The following is a 25,000-nucleotide window of genomic DNA, read 5'->3' on the forward strand; positions in this document are numbered from 1 at the left end:
TGTGTCCGTTGAGAGCAGAACTAAAGGTGTGTGTCCGTTGACAGCAGATCTAAAGGTGTGTCCGTTGAGAGCAGAACTAAAGGTGTGTGTCCGTTGAGAGCAGAACTAAAGGTGTGTGTCTGTTGAGAGCAGAACTAAAGGTGTGTCCCCGTTGAGAGCAGATCTAAAGGTGTGTGTCCGTTGAGAGCAGAACTAAAGGTGTGTGTCTGTTGAGAGCAGATCTAAAGGTGTGTGTCCGTTGAGAGCAGATCTAAAGGTGTGTCCGTTGACAGCAGATCTAAAGGTGTGTCCGTTGAGAGCAGAACTAAAGGTGTGTGTCCGTTGAGAGCAGAACTAAAGGTGTGTGTCCGTTGAGAGCAGATCTAAAGGTGTGTGTCCGTTGAGAGCAGAACTAAAGGTGTGTGTCCGTTGAGAGCAGATCTAAAGGTGTGTGTCCGTTGAGAGCAGAACTAAAGGTGTGTGTCCGTTGAGAGCAGAACTAAAGGTGTGTCCGTTGAGAGCAGAACTAAAGGTGTGTGTCCGTTGAGAGCAGATCTAAAGGTGTGTGTCCGTTGAGAGCAGAACTAAAGGTGTGTCCCCGTTGACAGCAGATCTAAAGGTGTGTCCCCGTTGAGAGCAGATCTAAAGGTGTGTGTCCGTTGAGAGCAGAACTAAAGGTGTGTGTCTGTTGAGAGCAGATCTAAAGGTGTGTGTCCGTTGAGAGCAGATCTAAAGGTGTGTCCGTTGAGAGCAGATCTAAAGGTGTGTCCGTTGAGAGCAGATCTAAAGGTGTGTGTCCGTTGAGAGCAGAACTAAAGGTGTGTGTCTGTTGAGAGCAGAACTAAAGGTGTCCCCGTTGAGAGCAGATCTAAAGGTGTGTGTCCGTTGAGAGCAGATCTAAAGGTGTGTCCCCGTTGAGAGCAGATCTAAAGGTGTGTCCCCGTTGAGAGCAGAACTAAAGGTGTGTGTCCGTTGAGAGCAGAACTAAAGGTGTGTGTCCGTTGAGAGCAGAACTAAAGGTGTGTCCGTTGAGAGCAGATCTAAAGGTGTGTGTCCGTTGAGAGCAGATCTAAAGGTGTGTCCGTTGAGAGCAGATCTAAAGGTGTGTCCGTTGAGAGCAGATCTAAAGGTGTGTGTCCGTTGAGAGCAGATCTAAAGGTGTGTCCGTTGAGAGCAGATCTAAAGGTGTGTGTCCGTTGAGAGCAGATCTAAAGGTGTGTCCGTTGAGAGCAGATCTAAAGGTGTGTCCGTTGAGAGCAGATCTAAAGGTGTGTGTCCGTTGAGAGCAGAACTAAAGGTGTGTGTCCGTTGAGAGCAGATCTAAAGGTGTGTGTCCGTTTAGAGCAGATCTAAAGGTGTGTCCCCGTTGAGAGCAGAACTAAAGGTGTGTGTCCGTTGAGAGCAGAACTAAAGGTGTGTCCGTTGAGAGCAGAACTAAAGGTGTGTCCCCGTTGAGAGCAGATCTAAAGGTGTGTCCGTTGAGAGCAGAACTAAAGGTGTGTGTCCGTTGAGAGCAGATCTAAAGGTGTGTGTCTGTTGAGAGCAGATCTAAAGGTGTGTCCGTTGAGAGCAGATCTAAAGGTGTGTGTCTGTTGAGAGCAGATCTAAAGGTGTGTGTCTGTTGAGAGCAGATCTAAAGGTGTGTGTCCGTTGACAGCAGATCTAAAGGTGTGTCCCCGTTGAGAGCAGATCTAAAGGTGTGTCCCCGTTGAGAGCAGATCTAAAGGTGTGTGTCTGTTGAGAGCAGATCTAAAGGTGTGTGTCTGTTGAGAGCAGAACTAAAGGTGTGTGTCCGTTGAGAGCAGAACTAAAGGTGTGTCCCCGTTGAGAGCAGAACTAAAGGTGTGTGTCCGTTGAGAGCAGAACTAAAGGTGTGTCCCCGTTGAGAGCAGATCTAAAGGTGTGTGTCCGTTGAGAGCAGAACTAAAGGTGTGTCCCCGTTGAGAGCAGATCTAAAGGTGTGTGTCCGTTGAGAGCAGAACTAAAGGTGTGTCCCCGTTGAGAGCAGATCTAAAGGTGTGTGTCCGTTGAGAGCAGATCTAAAGGTGTGTCCCCGTTGAGAGCAGATCTAAAGGTGTGTGTCCGTTGAGAGCAGATCTAAAGGTGTGTCCCTGTTGAGAGCAGAACTAAAGGTGTGTGTCCGTTGAGAGCAGATCTAAAGGTGTGTCCCCGTTGAGAGCAGAACTAAAGGTGTGTGTCTGTTGAGAGCAGATCTAAAGGTGTGTGTCCGTTGAGAGCAGATCTAAAGGTGTGTGTCCGTTGACAGCAGATCTAAAGGTGTGTGTCTGTTGAGAGCAGATCTAAAGGTGTGTGTCTGTTGAGAGCAGAACTAAAGGTGTGTGTCCGTTGAGAGCAGAACTAAAGGTGTGTGTCCGTTGAGAGCAGATCTAAAGGTGTGTGTCCGTTGAGAGCAGATCTAAAGGTGTGTGTCCGTTGAGAGCAGATCTAAAGGTGTGTGTCCGTTGAGAGCAGAACTAAAGGTGTGTGTCCGTTGAGAGCAGATCTAAAGGTGTGTCCCCGTTGAGAGCAGATCTAAAGGTGTGTGTCCGTTGAGAGCAGAACTAAAGGTGTGTGTCCGTTGAGAGCAGATCTAAAGGTGTGTCCCCGTTGAGAGCAGAACTAAAGGTGTGTGTCCGTTGAGAGCAGATCTAAAGGTGTGTCCCCGTTGAGAGCAGATCTAAAGGTGTGTGTCTGTTGAGAGCAGAACTAAAGGTGTGTGTCCGTTGAGAGCAGAACTAAAGGTGTGTCCCCGTTGAGAGCAGATCTAAAGGTGTGTGTCTGTTGAGAGCAGAACTAAAGGTGTGTCCCCGTTGAGAGCAGATCTAAAGGTGTGTCCCCGTTGAGAGCAGAACTAAAGGTGTGTGTCTGTTGAGAGCAGAACTAAAGGTGTGTCCGTTGAGAGCAGATCTAAAGGTGTGTGTCCGTTGACAGCAGATCTAAAGGTGTGTGTCTGTTGAGAGCAGATCTAAAGGTGTGTGTCCGTTGAGAGCAGATCTAAAGGTGTGTGTCCGTTGAGAGCAGATCTAAAGGTGTGTCTGTTGAGAGCAGATCTAAAGGTGTGTGTCCGTTGACAGCAGATCTAAAGGTGTGTGTCTGTTGAGAGCAGATCTAAAGGTGTGTGTCTGTTGAGAGCAGAACTAAAGGTGTGTGTCCGTTGAGAGCAGAACTAAAGGTGTGTGTCCGTTGAGAGCAGATCTAAAGGTGTGTGTCCGTTGAGAGCAGATCTAAAGGTGTGTGTCCGTTGAGAGCAGATCTAAAGGTGTGTGTCCGTTGAGAGCAGAACTAAAGGTGTGTCCCCGTTGAGAGCAGATCTAAAGGTGTGTCCCCGTTGAGAGCAGATCTAAAGGTGTGTGTCCGTTGAGAGCAGAACTAAAGGTGTGTGTCCGTTGAGAGCAGATCTAAAGGTGTGTCCCCGTTGAGAGCAGAACTAAAGGTGTGTGTCCGTTGAGAGCAGATCTAAAGGTGTGTCCCCGTTGAGAGCAGATCTAAAGGTGTGTGTCTGTTGAGAGCAGAACTAAAGGTGTGTGTCCGTTGAGAGCAGAACTAAAGGTGTGTCCCCGTTGAGAGCAGATCTAAAGGTGTGTGTCTGTTGAGAGCAGAACTAAAGGTGTGTCCCCGTTGAGAGCAGATCTAAAGGTGTGTCCCCGTTGAGAGCAGAACTAAAGGTGTGTGTCTGTTGAGAGCAGAACTAAAGGTGTGTCCGTTGAGAGCAGATCTAAAGGTGTGTGTCCGTTGACAGCAGATCTAAAGGTGTGTGTCTGTTGAGAGCAGATCTAAAGGTGTGTGTCCGTTGAGAGCAGATCTAAAGGTGTGTCTGTTGAGAGCAGAACTAAAGGTGTGTCCCCATTGAGAGCAGAACTAAAGGTGTGTGTCCGTTGAGAGCAGAACTAAAGGTGTGTCCCCGTTGAGAGCAGATCTAAAGGTGTGTGTCCGTTGAGAGCAGAACTAAAGGTGTGTGTCTGTTGAGAGCAGATCTAAAGGTGTGTCCCCGTTGAGAGCAGATCTAAAGGTGTGTGTCCGTTGACAGCAGATCTAAAGGTGTGTGTCTGTTGAGAGCAGATCTAAAGGTGTGTGTCCGTTGAGAGCAGATCTAAAGGTGTGTCTGTTGAGAGCAGAACTAAAGGTGTGTCCCCATTGAGAGCAGAACTAAAGGTGTGTGTCCGTTGAGAGCAGAACTAAAGGTGTGTCCCCGTTGAGAGCAGATCTAAAGGTGTGTGTCCGTTGAGAGCAGAACTAAAGGTGTGTGTCTGTTGAGAGCAGATCTAAAGGTGTGTCCCCGTTGAGAGCAGATCTAAAGGTGTGTGTCCGTTGAGAGCAGAACTAAAGGTGTGTCCCCGTTGAGAGCAGATCTAAAGGTGTGTGTCCGTTGAGAGCAGAACTAAAGGTGTGTGTCCGTTGAGAGCAGATCTAAAGGTGTGTGTCCGTTGAGAGCAGATCTAAAGGTGTGTGTCCGTTGAGAGCAGATCTAAAGGTGTGTGTCCGTTGAGAGCAGAACTAAAGGTGTGTCCCCGTTGAGAGCAGATCTAAAGGTGTGTGTCCGTTGAGAGCAGAACTAAAGGTGTGTCCCCGTTGAGAGCAGATCTAAAGGTGTGTCTGTTGAGAGCAGATCTAAAGGTGTGTGTCCGTTGAGAGCAGATCTAAAGGTGTGTCTGTTGAGAGCAGATCTAAAGGTGTGTCCCCGTTGAGAGCAGAACTAAAGGTGTGTCCCCGTTGAGAGCAGAACTAAAGGTGTGTGTCCGTTGAGAGCAGAACTAAAGGTGTGTCCCCGTTGAGAGCAGATATAAAGGTGTGTGTCCGTTGAGAGCAGAACTAAAGGTGTGTGTCTGTTGAGAGCAGATCTAAAGGTGTGTCCCCGTTGAGAGCAGATCTAAAGGTGTGTGTCCGTTGAGAGCAGAACTAAAGGTGTGTCCCCGTTGAGAGCAGATCTAAAGGTGTGTGTCCGTTGAGAGCAGAACTAAAGGTGTGTGTCCGTTGAGAGCAGATCTAAAGGTGTGTGTCCGTTGAGAGCAGATCTAAAGGTGTGTGTCCGTTGAGAGCAGATCTAAAGGTGTGTGTCCGTTGAGAGCAGAACTAAAGGTGTGTCCCCGTTGAGAGCAGATCTAAAGGTGTGTGTCCGTTGAGAGCAGAACTAAAGGTGTGTGTCCGTTGAGAGCAGATCTAAAGGTGTGTGTCTGTTGAGAGCAGAACTAAAGGTGTGTCCCCGTTGAGAGCAGAACTAAAGGTGTGTGTCCGTTGAGAGCAGAACTAAAGGTGTGTGTCCGTTGAGAGCAGATCTAAAGGTGTGTCCCCGTTGAGAGCAGAACTAAAGGTGTGTCCCCGTTGAGAGCAGAACTAAAGGTGTGTGTCCGTTGAGAGCAGAACTAAAGGTGTGTCCCCGTTGAGAGCAGAACTAAAGGTGTGTCCGTTGAGAGCAGAACTAAAGGTGTGTGTCCGTTGAGAGCAGAACTAAAGGTGTGTGCGTGCGGTGCGGTGATCATGTGCACCATCCCGTCTGACGGTGTGTCCTTCTGTCTCTCTGCAGCAGCCAAGAGTCTCCTGAACAAGAAGGTGGAGGTCAAGGTAAGGGTGAACCAGTGTTGTTTTCGTCGACTAAAACTATGACGAAAAATGTTCGTCGACTACCTTTTTCCACTGAAGAAAACGAAATGGAAACTAAATGAAATCTATGCTATGGTGACTAAAACTAAGACTAAATATACTGACAAATACGTCAACAAATAAAAACTAGACTAAAATGTTAGGAAGGGACTAGTGGACAAGAGATCCAGTATAAGTCATTTTACACTTGGTTGCATGCTGAAAATAGCCGATCTACAAGCTCACAACGCGTCGCGCTGCGACGCGTTGTGAGCTTGTAGATCGGCTATTTTCAGCAAGTGTAAAATAAGTCATTATGACGGCAACAAGGCCCGCCAAAATACATTTTAGTCGACTAAATCTACAGGTGATTTAGTCGACTAAAATGTATTTCTAGAATCTTATGACATTTGGTCGACTAAAACTAGACTAACATGCACTAATACATTACAGGTGACTAAAATGTGACTAAAACTAAGTAAAAACTATGCAAGAGACTATGACTAAAACTAAAATAGAAATTTGCTGCCAAAAACAACACTGGGGTGAAGTCTCTCCTCCTGTCATTTGATCACTCGGCTTTCACACTTCACTACTTACCTTTATTTGATTGATTGATTGATTGATTGATTGATGAATTTCATTGGATAATTTCAGTACATTTCAAGCACAACTCAAAACAAAACTGTTAACTGTGGACGACACCATAAAGCATTGCACTTGTTTACAATAGGGCCCCCCATGTTGAATTCATCATAACAATTAGAGACGTACAAATACACTCTATATAGCAAAAAAAAACAAACAGGAAAACATCCTAGAGGAGGTAAAAAAAGGTTTTACGGGGGCCAGTTTCAAATTTGCGGCTGTCCGTATAGGTGCCCTTTGAGAGCGGTTTTGAAGGAGTCAATGGATTTGCATGTCACTCTTTCAGCGCCACCTGGTGGTCACCAGTTTAGGCTCTGAGTGCCAATTCTCCCATTATAAAGAGAGAACGAATTTGTAATTCTATTATGCATGTAATGTGCATGTCATCACCTGTACACCAGATTAGAGGAATTTTCTAAATATGGATTAAAAAAATTAATTAAGAATAACAATAAATAAATAAAAATATAAAAATATGCCTGTGGCATCCATTATGTAATAGGCAATTAGACGTCTTGACATTTATGGCTACTAAACAGTTTTAATGACTGTTGGTAGGGTGTTCCACATTTTGGTGGCATAGGAGCGAAAATAATTGAGTCGCTTGTTTGTGTCTGAATCTGGGTTGCACGTAGACTGATTATCAGACTGTGGCTTTAAGCTGCAAGAGAGATGCAGTCCACTCAGAGAGTGGGCGGGGTCTTTGGGCTGGATCCAGGCTAGGTTGCACATGGTTTGTTGCACTCCCTCTGGTGTTGTGGGCGTGGACTTTGTTGACATTAAGGAAGTATCTAGACCAGTGATTCTCAACCTGTGGTAACTTGTACCACGAGTGGTACCAATAAGGACCTTTCTGGTGGTACCAGAAATCTTCCTGAACATGACAAAGGTGGGGGTGGGGGGGAGTTTTGTTGTTGCCTTTGTGCGGAACACTGCCGACGATGCGTTCACGGATCACAACAAACCAAACAGTGGCAACGCAGTGGCATAAAATGGAACTATAAAAGTGTAAGGAGAATATTTTGACCAGCAGCAGTTGCACGTAAAAACTCGCAGTGGTGGAAGTCTCAGAGTCAGACGGTATACAGCACTATTTCTCCAGTGAAATGAGTTGACATCCAGGCCGGTGTTGAGGTCCCAGCACAAATTAGGGCCGTTCAAATCTCCCTCCTGTGTGAATAGGATGTGATAGGTTAAGTGTACGGTGCTACTGTATTTGTTTGACATATTTTTAACGTCATAATGGTGGTACCCGGAGAGCCAAATACTTTCTGAGGTGGTACTTGATGAAAAAAGGTTGAGAACCACTGATCTAGACGGGTACATCTTGGTGGTGTATCAAATTTTGTGGACCAGACCCATTGCAAGATGCTGTACTCTGTCCGAGTCTGTCGTATACAAAAGCACAAAAGACAAAGAGGCCGAGTCATTTCTAAAAGGGCAGTAACGTGGGAGTGGAAGGGAGCTGGTTTTTGCGATAGTGTGATTTCCTGGTTCCTGGTTTCATTTCCTGGTTCCTGGTTTCATTTCCTGGTTCCTGGTTTCAATGAGAGTCAAACGGTGGTGTAAACACTAGTGATCTGAGGTGACAACATATGTACAGTATATATGTAATATATATTGTATATATTATATTTATATGTAATACATATACCGGTATGTAATATATGTAGGCCTATGCCATAATGTCTTCTTCTTTGTCGTCCTCCTCCTTGTGTACTGCTTTCTGCTTTCCTGTGGTGTTTGTTTGGAGTTAGCTATCATTTCACCCCAGGGTACTGTGTGTGTGTGTGTGTGTGTGTGTGTGTGCGTGTGTGCGTGTGCGTGTGCGTGTGCGTGTGCGTGTGTGTGTGTGTGTGTGTGTGTGTGTGTGTGTGTGTGTGTGTGTGTGTGTGTGTGTGTGTGTGTGTGTGTGTGTGTGTGTGTACGTGTGTGTGTGTGTGTGTGTGTGTGTGTGTGTGTGTGTGTGTGTGTGTGTGTGTGTGTGTGTGTGTGTGTGTGTGTGTGTGTGCGTGTGCGTGTGCGTGTGCGTGCGTGCGGCGATGCGTGCATGCGTGCGGTGGACCGTAGCTTGTGATATTTCTTGTTGCAAATGTCTGTGTGTGGGTGTCTTTCCGCTGGGAAATGTGTTTTCCACCAGCAGTACCTTTTTTGTGGATTTGTGCATGAGTAGATATACTCTTACACGAGTAGGTACTCGTTCATGAGTAGATACTCCACAACATGAGTAGATACTCTTACAATGAGTAGATACTCTTACACGAGTAGATACTCTTACATGAGTAGATACTCTACAACATGAGTAGATACTCTACAACATGAGTAGATACTCTTACAATGAGTAGATACTCTTACATGAGTAGATACTCTACAACATGAGTAGATACTCTTACAATGAGTAGATACTCTTACAATTCGACAATGTAGGCATTTTGGAGACGCTCTTTATCCAGAGAGCGACATACATTACATTAACAATAAGCAATGCAAACATCACATGCAGAGAGACAGTGTAGTCATACCTCAGTGATCTCCAAAGGAACCAGGAACCTGTCATCAGTCTAACTAATATAAAAACATCTGTAACAATTTTTTTGGTGTTAGCTATTGAAAAACAGCAGATCTACAAGCTCATAGCGCACCACCGAGTGGCGCGCTACGAGCTTGTAGGTCAGCTTGTAGTCAGCTTGAGCTTGTAGATCAGCTAGTGATCTACAAGCTCTTTAGCTAGTGGAGATGCGGTGTAACGACATTGCATTTCTAAACAATTTTGTCCAACGCACAAATACTGTGTTCAAGTTCAGGAGACTGAATGTTGCCTTCCGCCTCACCTATAGCTGCTGCATTCGTGGTCTGGAAGGGGCAGTTGTTTTACAGACGGGTAAAAGGGCAGTTGTTTTACAGACGGGTAAAAAAGGGCAGTTGTTTTACAGACGGGTAAAAGGGCAGTTGTTTTACAGACGGGTAAAAGGGCAGTTGTTTTACAGACGGGTAAAGAAAAGGGCAGTTGTTTTACAGACGGGTAAAAGGGCAGTTGTTTTACAGACGGGTAAAAGGGGCAGGGGCTGAAGCCCCTCTTTGAGGTCTGTACGTGTGCACGGATGTGACGGTCGTCACATCGAGAGCACTACAGGAGCTTTGTTCACTAATCGCTATAGACTTAAACGTTTGTGTCAGTTTGACTGGATTCACTGGAATCTACACCAGGTGATTCTCAACCTCTAACGAGTCTAACGACCCTGCATCTCTTCACCCATAATGACCTCTGCTGCAGCCACTCAACTCTCTCTCTCTCTCTCTCTCTCTCTCTCTCTCTCTGGGTGCGTTCGGAAATGCACACCGCGGGAATGTGGTCAGTTTGTTGAGTGTGGTGGGCGGTGACGTCACAGAGTGCGTTCAGTGTGCCTTATTTACGAACGACCACAGCTGTGACACATTCACACGAATCACACCGGACAACCCCAGCTTCAGGGTTAGGGTCGCTCAGTGGACGACCCCAGCTTCAGGGTAGGGTCGCTCAGTGGACGACCCCAGCTTCAGGGTTAGGGTCGCTCAGTGGACGACCCCAGCTTCAGGGTTAGGGTCGCTCAGTGGACGACCCCAGCTTCAGGGTTAGGGTCGCTCAGTGGACGACCCCAGCTTCAGGGTTAGGGTCGCTCAGTGGACGACCCCAGCTTCAGGGTTAGGGTCGCTCAGTGGACGACCCCAGCTTCAGGGTTAGGGTCGCTCAGTGGACGACCCCAGCTTCAGGGTTAGGGTCGCTCAGTGGACGACCCCAGCTTCAGGGTTAGGGTCGCTCAGTGGACGACCCCAGCTTCAGGGTTAGGGTCTCTCAGTGGACGACCCCAGCTTCAGGGTTAGGGTCGCTCAGTGGACAACCCCAGCTTCAGGGTTAGGGTCGCTCAGTGGACGACCCCAGCTTCAGGGTTAGGGTCTCTCAGTGGACGACCCCAGCTTCAGGGTTAGGGTCTCTCAGTGGACGACCCCAGCTCCAGGGTTAGGGTCGCTCAGTGCGGAGCACTCGGCACACCCGGTGAGCAGCACACTGGATTTTCGATCGACAACGCACCGAGTGCACAGAATAAACGAACGACAACAGAGAGCACACCAGTGCATTCAGGGCGCATTTCCGAACGCACCCTCTCTCTCTCTCTCTCTCTCTCTCTCTCTCCCCCCCCCTCTCTCTCCCCCTCTCCCCCCCCCTCTCTCTCTCTCTCTCTCTCTCTCCCCCCCTCTCTCTCTGTCTCTGTGTGTCTCTAATCCCAGATTATATCTCACCATGCAGATGATTAATCTGCCATTACGTAACGCCAGCTCTTCTCTCCCCCAGCCCCCCCCCGCCCCCCCCCCCAGCCCTCTCTGGGAGTCAGTGCTATACTGCTCTCTGTCGAGACAGGTGTGACTGATGATATCTCAGTAATTAAATGTAATGGTCTGTATAGGATGTCTTGAGAATAGAATCAAATCTTTAAAGTACTGCAGGAACTGTAAATTCATACTACAGTGCGTGCGTGCGTGCGTGCGTGCGTGCGTGCGTGCGTGCGTGCGAGCGTGCGTGCGTGCGTGCGTGCGTGCGTGCGTGCGTGTGTGTGTGTGTGTGTGTGTGTGTGTGTCCGTCCGTCCGTCCCCAGGGCTGATCTCGTGAACAGCTGGGCACAAGATGTCTTGTTCTCGCTGCGCCTTTTTCTGCATTTATTCTAGATTATTTATTGCGTGATTTTTTGCGTCACATGGAAATATATCCTGTCACCCTCCACTGTGTTATCCAATTAAAGGCCCCCCCCCCCCCCCCCCCACACACACACACACACACACACACACACACACGGCTCTGTTCTCTTTCCAGCTCCACCACAACTTCCCTGTTTCTATTGTGTTGTTGTTGTTCTAATTTAACCCTTTTGTGTTCCCCGCGACACAGCCTCAGTCAAACAGCATGAAAAGCAGCACAGTCACCAGTGTCAAAGGATCCTCCTCCGCACCCACTGCTGCCCTGGTACCGTACGCATGCTACACTGGTACCACTGGTACTGCCCTGGTACCTTATGCATGCTACACTGGTACCACTGGTACTGTCCCTGGTACCGTCCGCATGCTACACTGGTACCACTGGTACTGCCCTGGTACCGTACGCATGCTACACTGGTACCACTGGTACTGTCCCTGGTACCGTATGTATGCTACACTGGTACCACTGGTACTGCCCTGGTACCTTATGCATGCTACACTGGTACCACTGGTACTGCCCTGGTACCTTATGCATGCTACACTGGTACCACTGGTACTGCCCTGGTACCTTATGCAAGCTACACTGGTACCACTGGTACTGCCCTGGTACCGTATGCATGCTACACTGGTACCACTGGTACCACTGGTACCGTATGCATGCTACACTGGTACCACTGGTACTGCCCTGGTACCGTATGCATGCTACACTGGTACCACTGGTACCGTATGCATGCTACACTGGTACCACTGGTACTGCCCTGGTACCGTATGCATGCTACACTGGTACCACTGGTACTGCCCTGGTACCGTACGCATGCTACACTGGTACCACTGGTACTGCCCTGGTACCATATGCATGCTACACTGGTACCACTGGTACCGTATGCATGCTACACTGGTACCACTGGTACTGCCCTGGTACCGTATGCATGCTACACTGGTACCACTGGTACCACTGGTACCGTATGCATGCTACACTGGTACCACTGGTACTGCCCTGGTACCTTATGCATGCTACACTGGTACCACTGGTACTGCCCTGGTACCGTACGCATGCTACACTGGTACCACTGGTACTGCCCTGGTACCGTATGCATGCATGCATCTATGCAGTGCCGCATTACACCAATGCATCTCATGTCACTTAATTCACACTTCACTGGTATGTGTGTGAGAGCGAGAGAGAGCATTGTGAGTTGGTGCATGCACGGGTTATATGCCCGTTTTCTTTTCATTTTATCTCACGATTTTATCTCACTCATTTTGTTTTTCACCCAAAGTGTAAATTTTCTATTGTAATCCTGCGCTCTACACTCCCTCTGCCAACCTGGGGGGAGCAACGGACTGACCTCATGCTTCCTTCAATGCATGAGGAGTCCAAGCCGCTTCTTTTCACCTGACAGGGAGGGGGAGTTTCCCCGGTTGGACCTAGTATAGCGCGTGGAAGGAACCAGTTCCTTTCCCCTCCGTCATGCACGGGTTATGCCTAATAAATATACATATTGTTGCTGTCGGGGGAAAGAAACCTATTGTCTCCATATTCAAATAACATTGAACAGCCCTACTTGATCGTACTGCAGACGCCTGATGGAGGGGAAAGGAACTGGTTGGAATAACGTGCTCCATTTCATCATCTCGTCATCTCAAAGACATCTCTCTCTCTCTCATATGTCTCTACTGTACGTCCTTCTGTTGTTGTACTATGATGTCCGTCCATTATCTTTTCTGTCTGTCTTGTCTGTCCGTCCCTCCGTTCTCCCCCCCATATCTCCCTCCTCTAGGAGCCACAGACTACAGTTATCCATAAACCAGTGGTCAAGGTATACTGTACATCCTTCTACCCCACACCTCTCCCATTTCCATAATAATGTTCCCCCGGTCATGTGTGTGTATAGTATACTATCCACCCGTCTTGATTTCCACTCTTTCTGTAGTTTATGTGTACTGTACAGTATGTACGGTTTAGATCAAGCTGTGTTTGGGGAAGGTCTGTGTTAACGGCGTGGCTCTGTAAATGGTAAATGGTGCATTTATATAGCGCCTTTATCCAATGCGCTTTACATATAGATTGTGCATTACATTCACACATTCACTTTCGCACATTCATACACCGATGCCAGCTGAAACCATGCGAGGCACCAACCTGCACATCAGGAGCAATTAGGGGTTCAGAGTCTTGCTCAAGGACACTTAGACACTTAACTCTGGGGGAGCCCACAGGGTTCGAACTGGCGACCTTGTGGTTACCATCCAGCCACTCTACCCACTGAGCCACCGCCGCCCACACTCTCTGTAGGTGGCAAGGCGTCTAGAAATGGGTCTGTGAGTCCGTCCGTCTTTCAAACAATATTGCAAACCACTCAGCCATGAGTCGCCACCAGCATTTATTGCGCCTGCTGCCGGTAGGCCAAGTAGTTTTGGTTCACTTACGTTTTATCTGTATTTTTATTAACCCATTCTGACCTGAGATCAGATTCATACGAGGTTTCCCACTGGACACACACTGGTCTGATTAACCCATTCTGACCTGAGATCAGATTCTAAAAAAATGTCAGTCGTTCTTTGATTTTTCAAAAAATAGCAGACCTACAAGCTCATAGCGCGCCACTCGGTGGCGCGCTACGAGCTTGTAGATCTGCTATTTTTCAATAGCTAAAGCACGACATGATGCCGACACCAAAATGGGTTCCCGTTCAGAATGGGTTGAAATATTTCTTTGAACGGAAGACAACGGATTGGACTGACTGGGCTGAAACGTCGACCAAATATGGAATCATAATTATGTCGTATAGATCAGCGATTCTCAACCTGTGGGCCAATATGGGCCCCCAAATAATTGGCAAACGCTACGATTTTATTTATATAAGATAACATTAATATAAAAAATATATATGTAAAAGTAAAAACAAAACATCATGGTACGTTTTACTTATGTATCATGATGATACATAATTAGGAACTTAAAGTATTTTGATCCCATCCGTGTAACACAATCCATTGATTGATCGTTTAAATGAACATGCTTTGAAAACGCCGCAAGCATTTTAAAGCTCTTTTTAAGTTTTTTTTTTTTTTAATGAAATCCCGCAGCACCAATGATGCCTTTTTAGGTTTTATAGCTTTATACGTAGCTTCCTATTAATTGATTACATTATATATCAATGACTTACCGCGGATTAGGCCTCTCGTTCGAGCGACAGCTCTCGGCTGTCATTGGCTTTGAGAACCACTGTCATAGTGTGACATCACAGACCGGCTACATGACATCACAGACCGCGGCTATACAGGAAGTACAACATCGACATGGGGAGCCACGCCCTTATTAGACCCCGCCTTCTTTTGGCGTATTTGTTTTTCTTCAGAACATCTGTACTGTACTGTACTGTACTGTACAGTATCGCTCTGGATATTTGATCTGTGTGCTGCTGTCACTCTGTTGGTTCCTGTGAACATGTGACTGACTTACTGTAAGCGCAATATACCGTTTATATATATATACTCGGAAAATATCTCCCAAAAGTTCGGAATGGATTCCCGAACTGTGTAGTTTGGAAAGTCAGTGACATCTTGGAGGATGCCACTGGTTCTGAGGAAAAGTTCTGGGAGTCGGGACCGCCCTCCCGAAGCTCGGAATGACGTCAATTTGTAGTTATATAATATATATCTGCCTTTTCCGAAAGAATACTTGTCTGGTCATCGGAAATGTGTTTTTCCTAACATGCATTGCGCTTTAAGTAACTGTAATAATATAATGCAGTGTGTGTGTGTGTGTGTGTGTGTGTGGGTTCAGATGTCCGATGCTGCTCTTTTGTGTTTAAAGGTATATTCAGTGATTTCACTCAAAAATCCTTAGGTTTCGTTTTTGGCTGTGACCTAAGCCTTTCATCCAATCAGGATAGAGAGCCAAAAACGAAACCTAAGGTTTTTTGACCCCCAGGGGTTAACTGGGGACCGGGAGGAACTCCTTATATGGTCAGCACACTCTATAGTAGAGAGGATTATCACAACAAAACAAAAAAATAAGTGATATTTGAATTAAGTGAAATCACTGAATATACCTTTAAATGAATGGTTTCATGACATGCTGGTTTTACAAAACATATGGGGCTCCATCTTGCGCCACCCTTATCCCTTATCCCTTATCCCTTATCCCTTATCCCTTATCCCTTATCCCTAAACTTATTTGCCTTTTTTTCTTTTTTACTATTTTGAAAATCATTTTAAAATAGTTCAACTAGCTAATCTACATCTACACGTTGTGAGCTTGTAGCTATTTGAACTATTTTAAAAGTCTAAAAGTCTTTATCATTGTCCTTCAAACATGTATTAAAACTAAAGGATTAAAACTAAAGGATTAATGGACATCAAAGTCCAGGGGCATTGCACAGAAAATGTTCAAAATTACAGTTCCGGTTATTGGGGTCAATGGGGTGTAATTGAGGTCTGAAAACACATCATAATAAATGCATAAAATGGAAATTTGCTGTCATGAAACCTTTTTTAACCCATTTAAATAAACCAACCGGCGACTGCACAGTTCAACACTGCTGCTATGTCTTGATCTATTGGCTGAGAGCTGATTGACTGATTTGTATATTTATTGTCATAAATGCATATTCAGTACATGAACATAACATTTATTATATACCACGGTTTCCCACACTGGGGTCTGGACCCATTTGTGGGTCATGGACACATTTTTTTCCCTACATTTTGTTTTTAAAATATTCCCCAAAAAGCTAAGATTTTCATGGATAAAAAACAATTATCACTGATTTATTTTCAGTAATTTCATGAATAAATAAAAGAGAGGTCCATGAAAACAAATCTTTAACAAGTAGTGAAAATGGACGATCTTGTGAACTTGTATAGATCTGCTATTTTCACTTGTGTGGGTCCCGGGCAAACGTCTAATTAGACCTTCACTAAGTCCCTCCCCAACCCAATCCATCCTTGTCCAATAGGCACGTTAGCAGCGAAGAAAGCTTGACCTGCATAGCAACCGTTGCTAAACTATTGGGATTAGGATTGGACAATCGCTTTTGCGGGTGGGATTTAGTGAAGGGCTAATTACTCTTTTGGGTTTTGAGCTAAAACGCTTGGGAACCGTGCAGTGAATTATATTATGAAGAATCTATGATTCTATGTCCGTCCATTCCAACCAACACGTGGCTCAGTCAATAGATAAGATGCTGTTGAATCACACTTTGGTTCCAGGTGGTTTTTTTGTGTCGTTTTGTTTTTCTGTGCTTTGGCAGAATTTACACTTTTCACATCAGCCATATATTGTCAGGACACTATACTGTAATAGTGGCTCAGAAGGTAGAGTGGTTATCTAAAATGCCAAAATACATTTTAGTTAACCGTAGATTTAGTCGAGTAAAATCGTATATTTAGCCGACTGAAACTAGACTACACTAACCTCGCGTCGCCAGGCTTTCCACCTCGGAGGAAAGCCTAGTCTGTGTTACAAAATTGCCGTCATGTTGTAGTCATTGTTTTCATTGTAGTCATCAGGCAGGAACCCTCAAACCGGACTAATAACAATAAAAGCTCTCGTGGCCCGAGGCTTTTATTGAGAAGAATCGGTTTGAGGGAAAAGGAAGTTCCAGATTGATTGTTCCTGCATGCCTGATACAAACGATGACTACAACATGACGTACAGCGATATAATCTGCTCCTGACCGGATCGTAAACCCCGAAAAGGAATGCTGCCCAGGCTAGGACTGACACTACAACATTCCAGGGGACTAACATGTGACCGGAACTAAATTAAAAACTATTAAAAACATACAGTACACTATGGATGTAACATTACTCTATACTGCGTACACACGGGTATGGCGATATGGCTGCCGTGAAAAAGGGTTCTGTTGTGGTGTTAAATAAGATCACTTTGGATACCTTAATGTTAAGCATGCAACATGAAATGATGTACTGTGGGGGTGTGTGTGTGTGTGTGTGTGTGTGTGTGCTCATGCACGTGTTTAAAATCAATTCCATGTCCCTGTGTCACTGTAGGGATCGTCTGACAGCAGTAATGCCACAATTGAAGATGAAGATGTGAAAGGTTAGTTACACACACAGACACACACACACACACACACACACACACACACACACACACACACACAGTTCGGCTATTAGAGGATTTAAACCCAAGAAAGCCTGTTGTTATATAGATCTCTCGTCCGATCTTGTAACTGAGAGATCTTCTGAATAATCAGACAGAATTGTTGACCATTAAGAGCTTCTCTCTTCTATACTGCTTCTCCTATTCTATCTATTAGAGTCATTTTGTACTCAATTCATGGAAACAATGACAGACAATACTATATGTAAAACATCATATAAACAGTTAGAAGTCAAACATTTTAATATACAGTAAACAGTTTAGGGCTGGGCTGGGGGGGGGGGGTGCATCATACGCGAAGGAAGGAAGGAGTGCATTAACCCATAATGACCTGAGATCAGATTCTAAAAAATGTCTGTTTGAAAATGACAGTTTTCTGAAAAAGTTACGTTTCTATGTCAGTCGTTCTTCGATTTTTCAAAAAATAGCAGACCTACAAGCTCGTAGCGCGCCACTCGGTGGCGCGCTATGAGCTTGTAGATCTGCTATTTTTAAATAGCTGAAGCATAACGTATACGCTAACGCCTAAAATGGGTTAATGAGCAGCAGTGACCTCACAACACTGAAGGATCACATGACTATCAGTGATTCATGGAATTATGGGACCTCAGCGTTTCACTAATCTGCAGATTAGGAAAGTGTGTGTGTGTGTGTGTGTGTGTGTGTGTGTGTGTGTGTGTGTGTGTGTGTGTGTGTGTGTGCGCTTGTGCGGCATGCGCACACGTCAGTGTTGCCAGAGTTTGCAATAGAAATAAGTAACCAGGTCTATGAAAACAAGCCCAAAAGAAGCGACTAGTCACCATTTTCTTTTATTTTTTACCTTTTTTAAAACAAAGCCCATGAAAAAAACACAACCTGCACCTATACTGTACCGATATCATTTTAAATACAGCCCCAAAGTCGCTTATAATAAGCAGACATGGCAACAGTGGTGTGCGCCTGTGGTGCGTTTGGTCGTGTGAAGTGGTTAGTCAGATAGCTGTGGACCTGGTTTTGTGTGTCAGTTGAGTCAGTTGGGTGTGGGGTTGTGTGTGTGTGTGTGTGTGTGTGTGTGTGGAGTCAGTTGGGTGTGGGGTTGTGTGTGTGTGGAGTCAGTTGGGTGTGCGGATGTGTGTGTGAAGTTCGTTGTGAGTGGGTGTGTGTGTAGTCAGTTGGGTGTGGGGTTGTGTGTGTGTGTGTGTGTGTAGTCAGTTGGGTGTGGGGTTGTGTGTGTGTGTGGAGTCAGTTTGGTGTGGGGATGTGTGTGTGAAGTCCGTTGTGAGTGTGTGTGTGTGTGTGTGTGTGTGTGTGTGTGTGTGGGCTGGTGAGATGGAAGCGCTGTCCCTCTCTGACAGTGTGTGTTTCTCCGCAGCGCGCAAACAGGAGATTATCAAAATCACAGAGCAGCTGATCGAAGCGGTCAACAATGGAGACTTTGAGGCATACGCGTAAGTATACCACAGGATTATTGTTGTGCACATACTGTATAGCAGCTGTCTCCAAACTTATGTCTTATGTTTATCCCATTCTGGCCTGAGATCAGATTCATACGAGGTTTCCACTGGACACACACTGGTCTGATGAACACATTCTGACCTGAGATCAGATTCTAAAAAATGTCAGTCGTTCTTCGATTTTTCAAAAATAGCAGATCTACAAGCTCATATCGCGCCACTCGGTGGCGCGATACGAGCTTGTAGATCTGCTATTTTTCAATAGATAAAGCATAACATGATGCTAACACCAAAATGGGTGCCCGGTCAGAATGGGTTATTTGACGGTACAACAGCATAGGACAAGGGTCTTCAACGTCCCGTCCCCGTCCCCCCCCCTTAGGCGAGAGCGAGAGAAGAGGTTCAAAGTAAAGATATTTAGGGCGACCCTCGAGCCGATTCTACTCTACTACTTTTCAAAGAAATGAGAGAAACGGCTGGATGGCACGCCACTTGCACCTGCCTTCTAATGAGAGCGCAAAATCTCTCTTGGAAGAGCCACCCATCGGCAACCTTCCCCGTGTTTCTTCGCTAGTCCGACCCAGAAGAACACAGTCCGCCGGGCCACTGCTACAGAGCTTGATCATGAGGTTATATTCTCCACTAGCTAAAGAGTTTCCCCCGAAGATAGCTGATATACAAGCTCTCAAGTGAGCTAGTAGATCTGCTATTTTTGCTATTATTCTTTTGTCTAAAAGTGCCCTCTTACAGGATGTCAGCCCCTACCTCTCTGAGGGCTGTATTTTGCGTGTCTTAAGTACCAGGTCTTATTCCCTAACTTGAGTAAACTAAAGACCTGGAGGCGTGATCAATGCTCTTTGGACACTCAGAATAGCCAAATGGCATTGATCACGCCTCCAGGTCTCCAAGTTAGGGAATAAGACCTGGTACTTAAGACACGCAAAATACAGCCCTATATCTCCACTAGCTAAAGAGTGCCCCGAAAATAGCTGATCTACAAGCTATTTTAGACACAACGTGTCGCGCTGTGACACGTTGTGAGCTAGTAGATCTGCTATTTTTGCTACAGTATATAATTTTTTGTCTAAAAGTGCCGTCTTACGGGATGTCAGCCGCTACCTCTCTAACGCTCTCTGCATGTCCCTGATGAGTGACGAGCGTGTCTGAGCGAGGTATGGGGGCGACCGACACCCCTGGCCAATGAGGTATGGGGGCGACCGACACCCCTGGCCAATGAGCGAGTTGTGATCCAGTGAGAGCTCCGCCGGTCTGTGGATCAACCAGCTGCTGTGTCCATCTGACAGACGGGGGAGGGGGGGGGGAGTGAACCACTCCATGTCTGTGAACATCAAACGTCAAAAGCGGTAGCATAGCAACTTAGCGAACAGCTGCTCTCAGAGCGAGGGAATAGGAGGAGGAGGAGGCGGAGCTTGCTGTCTTCACAAGGCCGCCCGGAGACACCCATCAGAATCAAGTATTGGGAAGTTTTTTTTTGGATTTTCAGCATACAACCAAATGTAAAATGTGCCATTACAAAGCCATCAAGGCACCGCCGAAGTAATATTTTGCCAACAAAATAAACTGTAGAATTTAGTGAACTAAAAACTGTCGCGATCAAAACTTGCCATATTAGGAGAGCAATGTCATCGGCCGCCTTGATTGGTTGACCCAAACGATCGGCTTCACGCAATCGTCACACTTTGCGTGAGACGGAAGCTATATAAGTGATGATGCACACTATAGTCATTCAACACGTTAGGACTACATGTTGTTTCACAGGAGTTTAAAAGAAATCCTGAATAGATCTACGGTGTGAGAAATGTTCTGCTGGGCGCTCCGTTCAGACGCGGCTCTGCTGCGAGGCAGACGCAGCTACGCTGCCGTCGCTGTGGAGCACGAGCTGTTCGCCTTCAGAGGGACGCGTGCCAACGGCAGCGCCACTAATCCGATGGAGGTGCACGTTTTCAACACGGTGTCCTTGCGCTGGAGGAAGTTGACCCCAGCGTGTCACCTTCAGGTCCCGTTGTCGCACCAGACTCACACGGCTGTGCTGATCGACGACGTCGTCTACATCTGGGGAGGGCATCCTTACTGCGACGTGCTTTATGCCTTTGATGTCGACGCCCACAGGTGGTCCAAACCCGGCGTCTCTGGGAGCGTTCCGGAGACGAGAGACGACCACTCGGCCTGCGTGTTGGGGAAAGTTATGATTATCTATGGAGGACTCACCCATCTGCCTCCATCGTCATCCACTCGTGACATCTATAAGTTGGACACCAGCACCATGCTCTGGTCTTTAATCAACGCCAGCGGCTCGCTACCAGAAGCTCCGTATGGTCACTCTGCAGCCATCTTTGGGACGAAGATGTTTGTTTTTGGGGGCTGGGCGACCAGCTGCTACAACGACGTCAGTGTGTTTGACACGGACAGCAACTCCTGGCTGACCACGCCTCCCCCACAGCCTCGTCCGGTTGGACGCCGGGGTCACTCGTCTTTTACCTACAACGGAGAGTTGTATATATTTGGTGGCTTCAGCCTTAAGCTGAGCCAGACCTTCAGTGATCTGTGGAAGTTCAATATAGAGACCTTCTCCTGGAAGAAGGTCCAGCCCAAGAGAGAAGGCCCGTCTGAGGACCATGGGATGTGCTGCTGCATGGTGGGGGACCGCGTCGTCTTTGTCGGAGGACAAGTCAAACCCAATGAACTGTCCGTCTTAGACTTGAGTCCTAGTCTGAAGACGCTATGTAAGCTCGCGGTCATTCAGTATGATCTGGAGCAGTCTGGACTCCCACACGACATCAGGTGGGAACTGGCAGCCATGACTACCAGACTACCAAAGACAATTGAGAGAAGAAAAACTAAAAATAATGGAATTGAATTCCTTGCTGATTCATAAACAGATTAGTTGAGCACAGTCCACAATGCTCCTCTGAATTGTACAGTGGAAACATTCATTTGAATGCTTTTTGTTTCTTTTGTTTTCTGACTTACTGAATGCGTTTTTCTCCCATTGAAGTAGGCTGTTAATCACATAACAGTCCAGTTTAGTGTAAAATCTCTTATGCGGATTACAGTGTTTAAAACGACTAAAACTATGACAAAACTGGACTCAGTTTACAGCTCAGAACGACTACAATAGAGTGTCGCAGTCCCGGCCCCTTTCATGACGACGCCAGGCCCAGTCCCGCCCCCTTTCATGACGACGCCAGGCCCAGTCCCGCCCCCTTTCATGACGACGCCAGGCCCAGTCCCGCCCCCTTTCATGACTACGCCAGGCCCAGTCCCGCCCCCTTTCATGACGACGCCAGGCCCAGTCCCGCCCCCTTTCATGACTACGCCAGGCCCAGTCCCGCCCCCTTTCATGACGACGCCAGGCCCAGTCCCGGCCCCTTTCATGACGACGCCAGGCCCAGTCCCGCCCCCTTTCATGACGACGCCAGGCCCAGTCCCGCCCCCTTTCATGACGACGCCAGGCCCAGTCCCGCCCCCTTTCATGACTACGCCAGGCCCAGTCCCGCCCCCCTTTCATGACGACGCCAGGCCCAGTCCCGCCCCCTTTCATGACGACGCCAGGCCCAGTCCCGCCCCCTTTCATGACGACGCCAGGCCCAGTCCCGCCCCCCTTTCATGACGACGCCAGGCCCAGTCCCGCCCCCCTTTCATGACGACGCCAGGCCCAGTCCCGCCCCCCTTTCATGACGTCGCCAGGCCCAGTCCCACCCCCTTTCATGACGACGCCAGGCCCAGTCCCGCCCCCTTTCATGACGACGCCAGGCCCAGTCCCGCCCCCCTTTCATGACGACGCCAGGCCCAGTCCCGCCCCCTTTCATGACGACGCCAGGCCATTTTAAAAAGTATTTTTTTAAAGACCTTATAAGCGTCGTACAAAGCCAACTCGAGTTGTGCCAAATAATAATGACAACAAACACAATATTTTGGACCAAACAAATAAGTACAAAGAATAGAAACTACAAAGAAAGTGTTGACCTGCCGTTTTCTTTTCTTCTTTCTAATTATTTGTTTGGCCCAAAACATTGTGTTTACTGTCATGATTTCTCACAACTTGAGTTGGCTTTGTACGACGCTTAAAAGGTCTTTAAATGAATACTTTTTGAAATGTCTATGAGGAAAATGAACGGAGAATCATTTCCTGGGCCCTGGTAAGGGGGCGGGACTGAGGCGCTCTATCCTCATTACTGTGTCCTGTATGAGGAGGTGGGGCTGCTCTTCTCTGACTGAGACACTCTATCCTCATTACTGTGTCCTGTATGAGGAGGTGGGGCTGCTCTTCTGACTGAGACGCTCTATCCTCATTACTGTGTCCTGTATGAGGAGGTGGGGCTGCTCTTCTCTGACTGAGACACTCTATCCTCATTACTGTGTCCTGTATGAGGAGGTGGGGCTGCTCTTCTCTGACTGAGACGCTCTATCCTCATTACTGTGTCCTGTATGAGGAGGTGGGGCTGCTCTTCTCTGACTGAGACGCTCTATCCTCATTACTGTGTCCTGTATGAGGAGGTGGGGCTGCTCTTCTCTGACTGAGACGCTCTATCCTCATTACTGTGTCCTGTATGAGGAGGTGGGGCTGCTCTTCTCTGACTGAGACGCTCTATCCTCATTACTGTGTCCTGTATGAGGAGGTGGGGCTGCTCTTCTCTGACTGAGGCGCTCTATCCTCATTACTGTGTCCTGTATGAGGAGGTGGGGCTGCTCTTCTCTGACTGAGACACTCTATCCTCATTACTGTGTCCTGTATGAGGAGGTGGGGCTGCTCTTCTCTGACTGAGGCGCTCTATCCTCATTACTGTGTCCTGTATGAGGAGGTGGGGCTGCTCTTCTCTGACTGAGACGCTCTATCCTCATTACTGTGTCCTGTATGAGGAGGTGGGGCTGCTCTTCTCTGACTGAGACGCTCTATCCTCATTACTGTGTCCTGTATGAGGAGGTGGGGCTGCTCTTCTCTGACTGAGACGCTCTATCCTCATTACTGTGTCCTGTATGAGGAGGTGGGGCTGCTCTTCTCTGACTGAGACGCTCTATCCTCATTACTGTGTCCTGTATGAGGAGGTGGGGCTGCTCTTCTCTGACTGAGACGCTCTATCCTCATTACTGTGTCCTGTATGAGGAGGTGGGGCTGCTCTTCTCTGACTGAGACGCTCTATCCTCATTACTGTGTCCTGTATGAGGAGGTGGGGCTGCTCTTCTCTGACTGAGGCGCTCTATCCTCATTACTGTGTCCTGTATGAGGAGGTGGGGCTGCTCTTCTCTGACTGAGACACTCTATCCTCATTACTGTGTCCTGTATGAGGAGGTGGGGCTGCTCTTCTCTGACTGAGGCGCTCTATCCTCATTACTGTGTCCTGTATGAGGAGGTGGGGCTGCTCTTCTCTGACTGAGACGCTCTATCCTCATTACTGTGTCCTGTATGAGGAGGTGGGGCTGCTCTTCTCTGACTGAGACGCTCTATCCTCATTACTGTGTCCTGTATGAGGAGGTGGGGCTGCTCTTCTCTGACTGAGACGCTCTATCCTCATTACTGTGTCCTGTATGAGGAGGTGGGGCTGCTCTTCTCTGACTGAGACGCTCTATCCTCATTACTGTGTCCTGTATGAGGAGGTGGGGCTGCTCTTCTCTGACTGAGACGCTCTATCCTCATTACTGTGTCCTGTATGAGGAGGTGGGGCTGCTCTTCTCTGACTGAGACGCTCTATCCTCATTACTGTGTCCTGTATGAGGAGGTGGGGCTGCTCTTCTCTGACTGAGACGCTCTATCCTCATTACTGTGTCCTGTATGAGGAGGTGGGGCTGCTCTTCTCTGACTGAGACGCTCTATCCTCATTACTGTGTCCTGTATGAGGAGGTGGGGCTGCTCTTCTCTGACTGAGGCGCTCTATCCTCATTACTGTGTCCTGTATGAGGAGGTGGGGCTGCTCTTCTCTGACTGAGACACTCTATCCTCATTACTGTGTCCTGTATGAGGAGGTGGGGCTGCTCTTCTCTGACTGAGGCGCTCTATCCTCATTACTGTGTCCTGTATGAGGAGGTGGGGCTGCTCTTCTCTGACTGAGACACTCTATCCTCATTACTGTGTCCTGTATGAGGAGGTGGGGCTGCTCTTCTCTGACTGAGACGCTCTATCCTCATTACTGTGTCCTGTATGAGGAGGTGGGGCTGCTCTTCTCTGACTGAGGCGCTCTATCCTCATTACTGTGTCCTGTATGAGGAGGTGGGGCTGCTCTTCTCTGACTGAGACGCTCTATCCTCATTACTGTGTCCTGTATGAGGAGGTGGGGCTGCTCTTCTCTGACTGAGGCGCTCTATCCTCATTACTGTGTCCTGTATGAGGAGGTGGGGCTGCTCTTCTCTGACTGAGACACTCTATCCTCATTACTGTGTCCTGTATGAGGAGGTGGGGCTGCTCTTCTCTGACTGAGACGCTCTATCCTCATTACTGTGTCCTGTATGAGGAGGTGGGGCTGCTCTTCTCTGACTGAGACGCTCT

At 47.5% G+C, this 25,000-nt stretch overlaps 1 protein-coding gene across 7 annotated transcripts in view; it reads left to right on the top strand.

Moving 5' to 3' along the window:
* The window catches only part of LOC310879280 (calcium/calmodulin-dependent protein kinase type II subunit beta-like), a gene marked incomplete at its 3' end in the record, with an annotated part of 90,131 nt that overhangs the window by 62,755 nt on the left and 2,376 nt on the right, over positions 1-25,000 (top strand). For 2 of the 7 annotated variants that reach the window (XM_083793831.1, XM_083793832.1), the window contains exons 14-18: positions 5,501-5,538; positions 11,126-11,200; positions 12,714-12,752; positions 16,954-17,002; positions 18,417-18,492. In XM_083793831.1, coding sequence (XP_083649957.1) covers positions 5,501-5,538; positions 11,126-11,200; positions 12,714-12,752; positions 16,954-17,002; positions 18,417-18,492 — 277 coding nt within the window. Of the gene's footprint in view, positions 1-5,500; positions 5,545-11,125; positions 11,201-12,713; positions 12,753-16,953; positions 17,003-18,416; positions 18,493-25,000 lie in introns of all 7 variants that reach the window. The other 5 variants (XM_083793835.1, XM_083793833.1, XM_083793834.1 and 2 more) reach the window with 5 other exon arrangements.

The sequence above is a fragment of the Protomyctophum parallelum genome, assembly GCF_964188405.1.
Source record: "Protomyctophum parallelum genome assembly, chromosome: 21".
Lineage (NCBI taxonomy): Eukaryota > Metazoa > Chordata > Actinopteri > Myctophiformes > Myctophidae > Protomyctophum > Protomyctophum parallelum.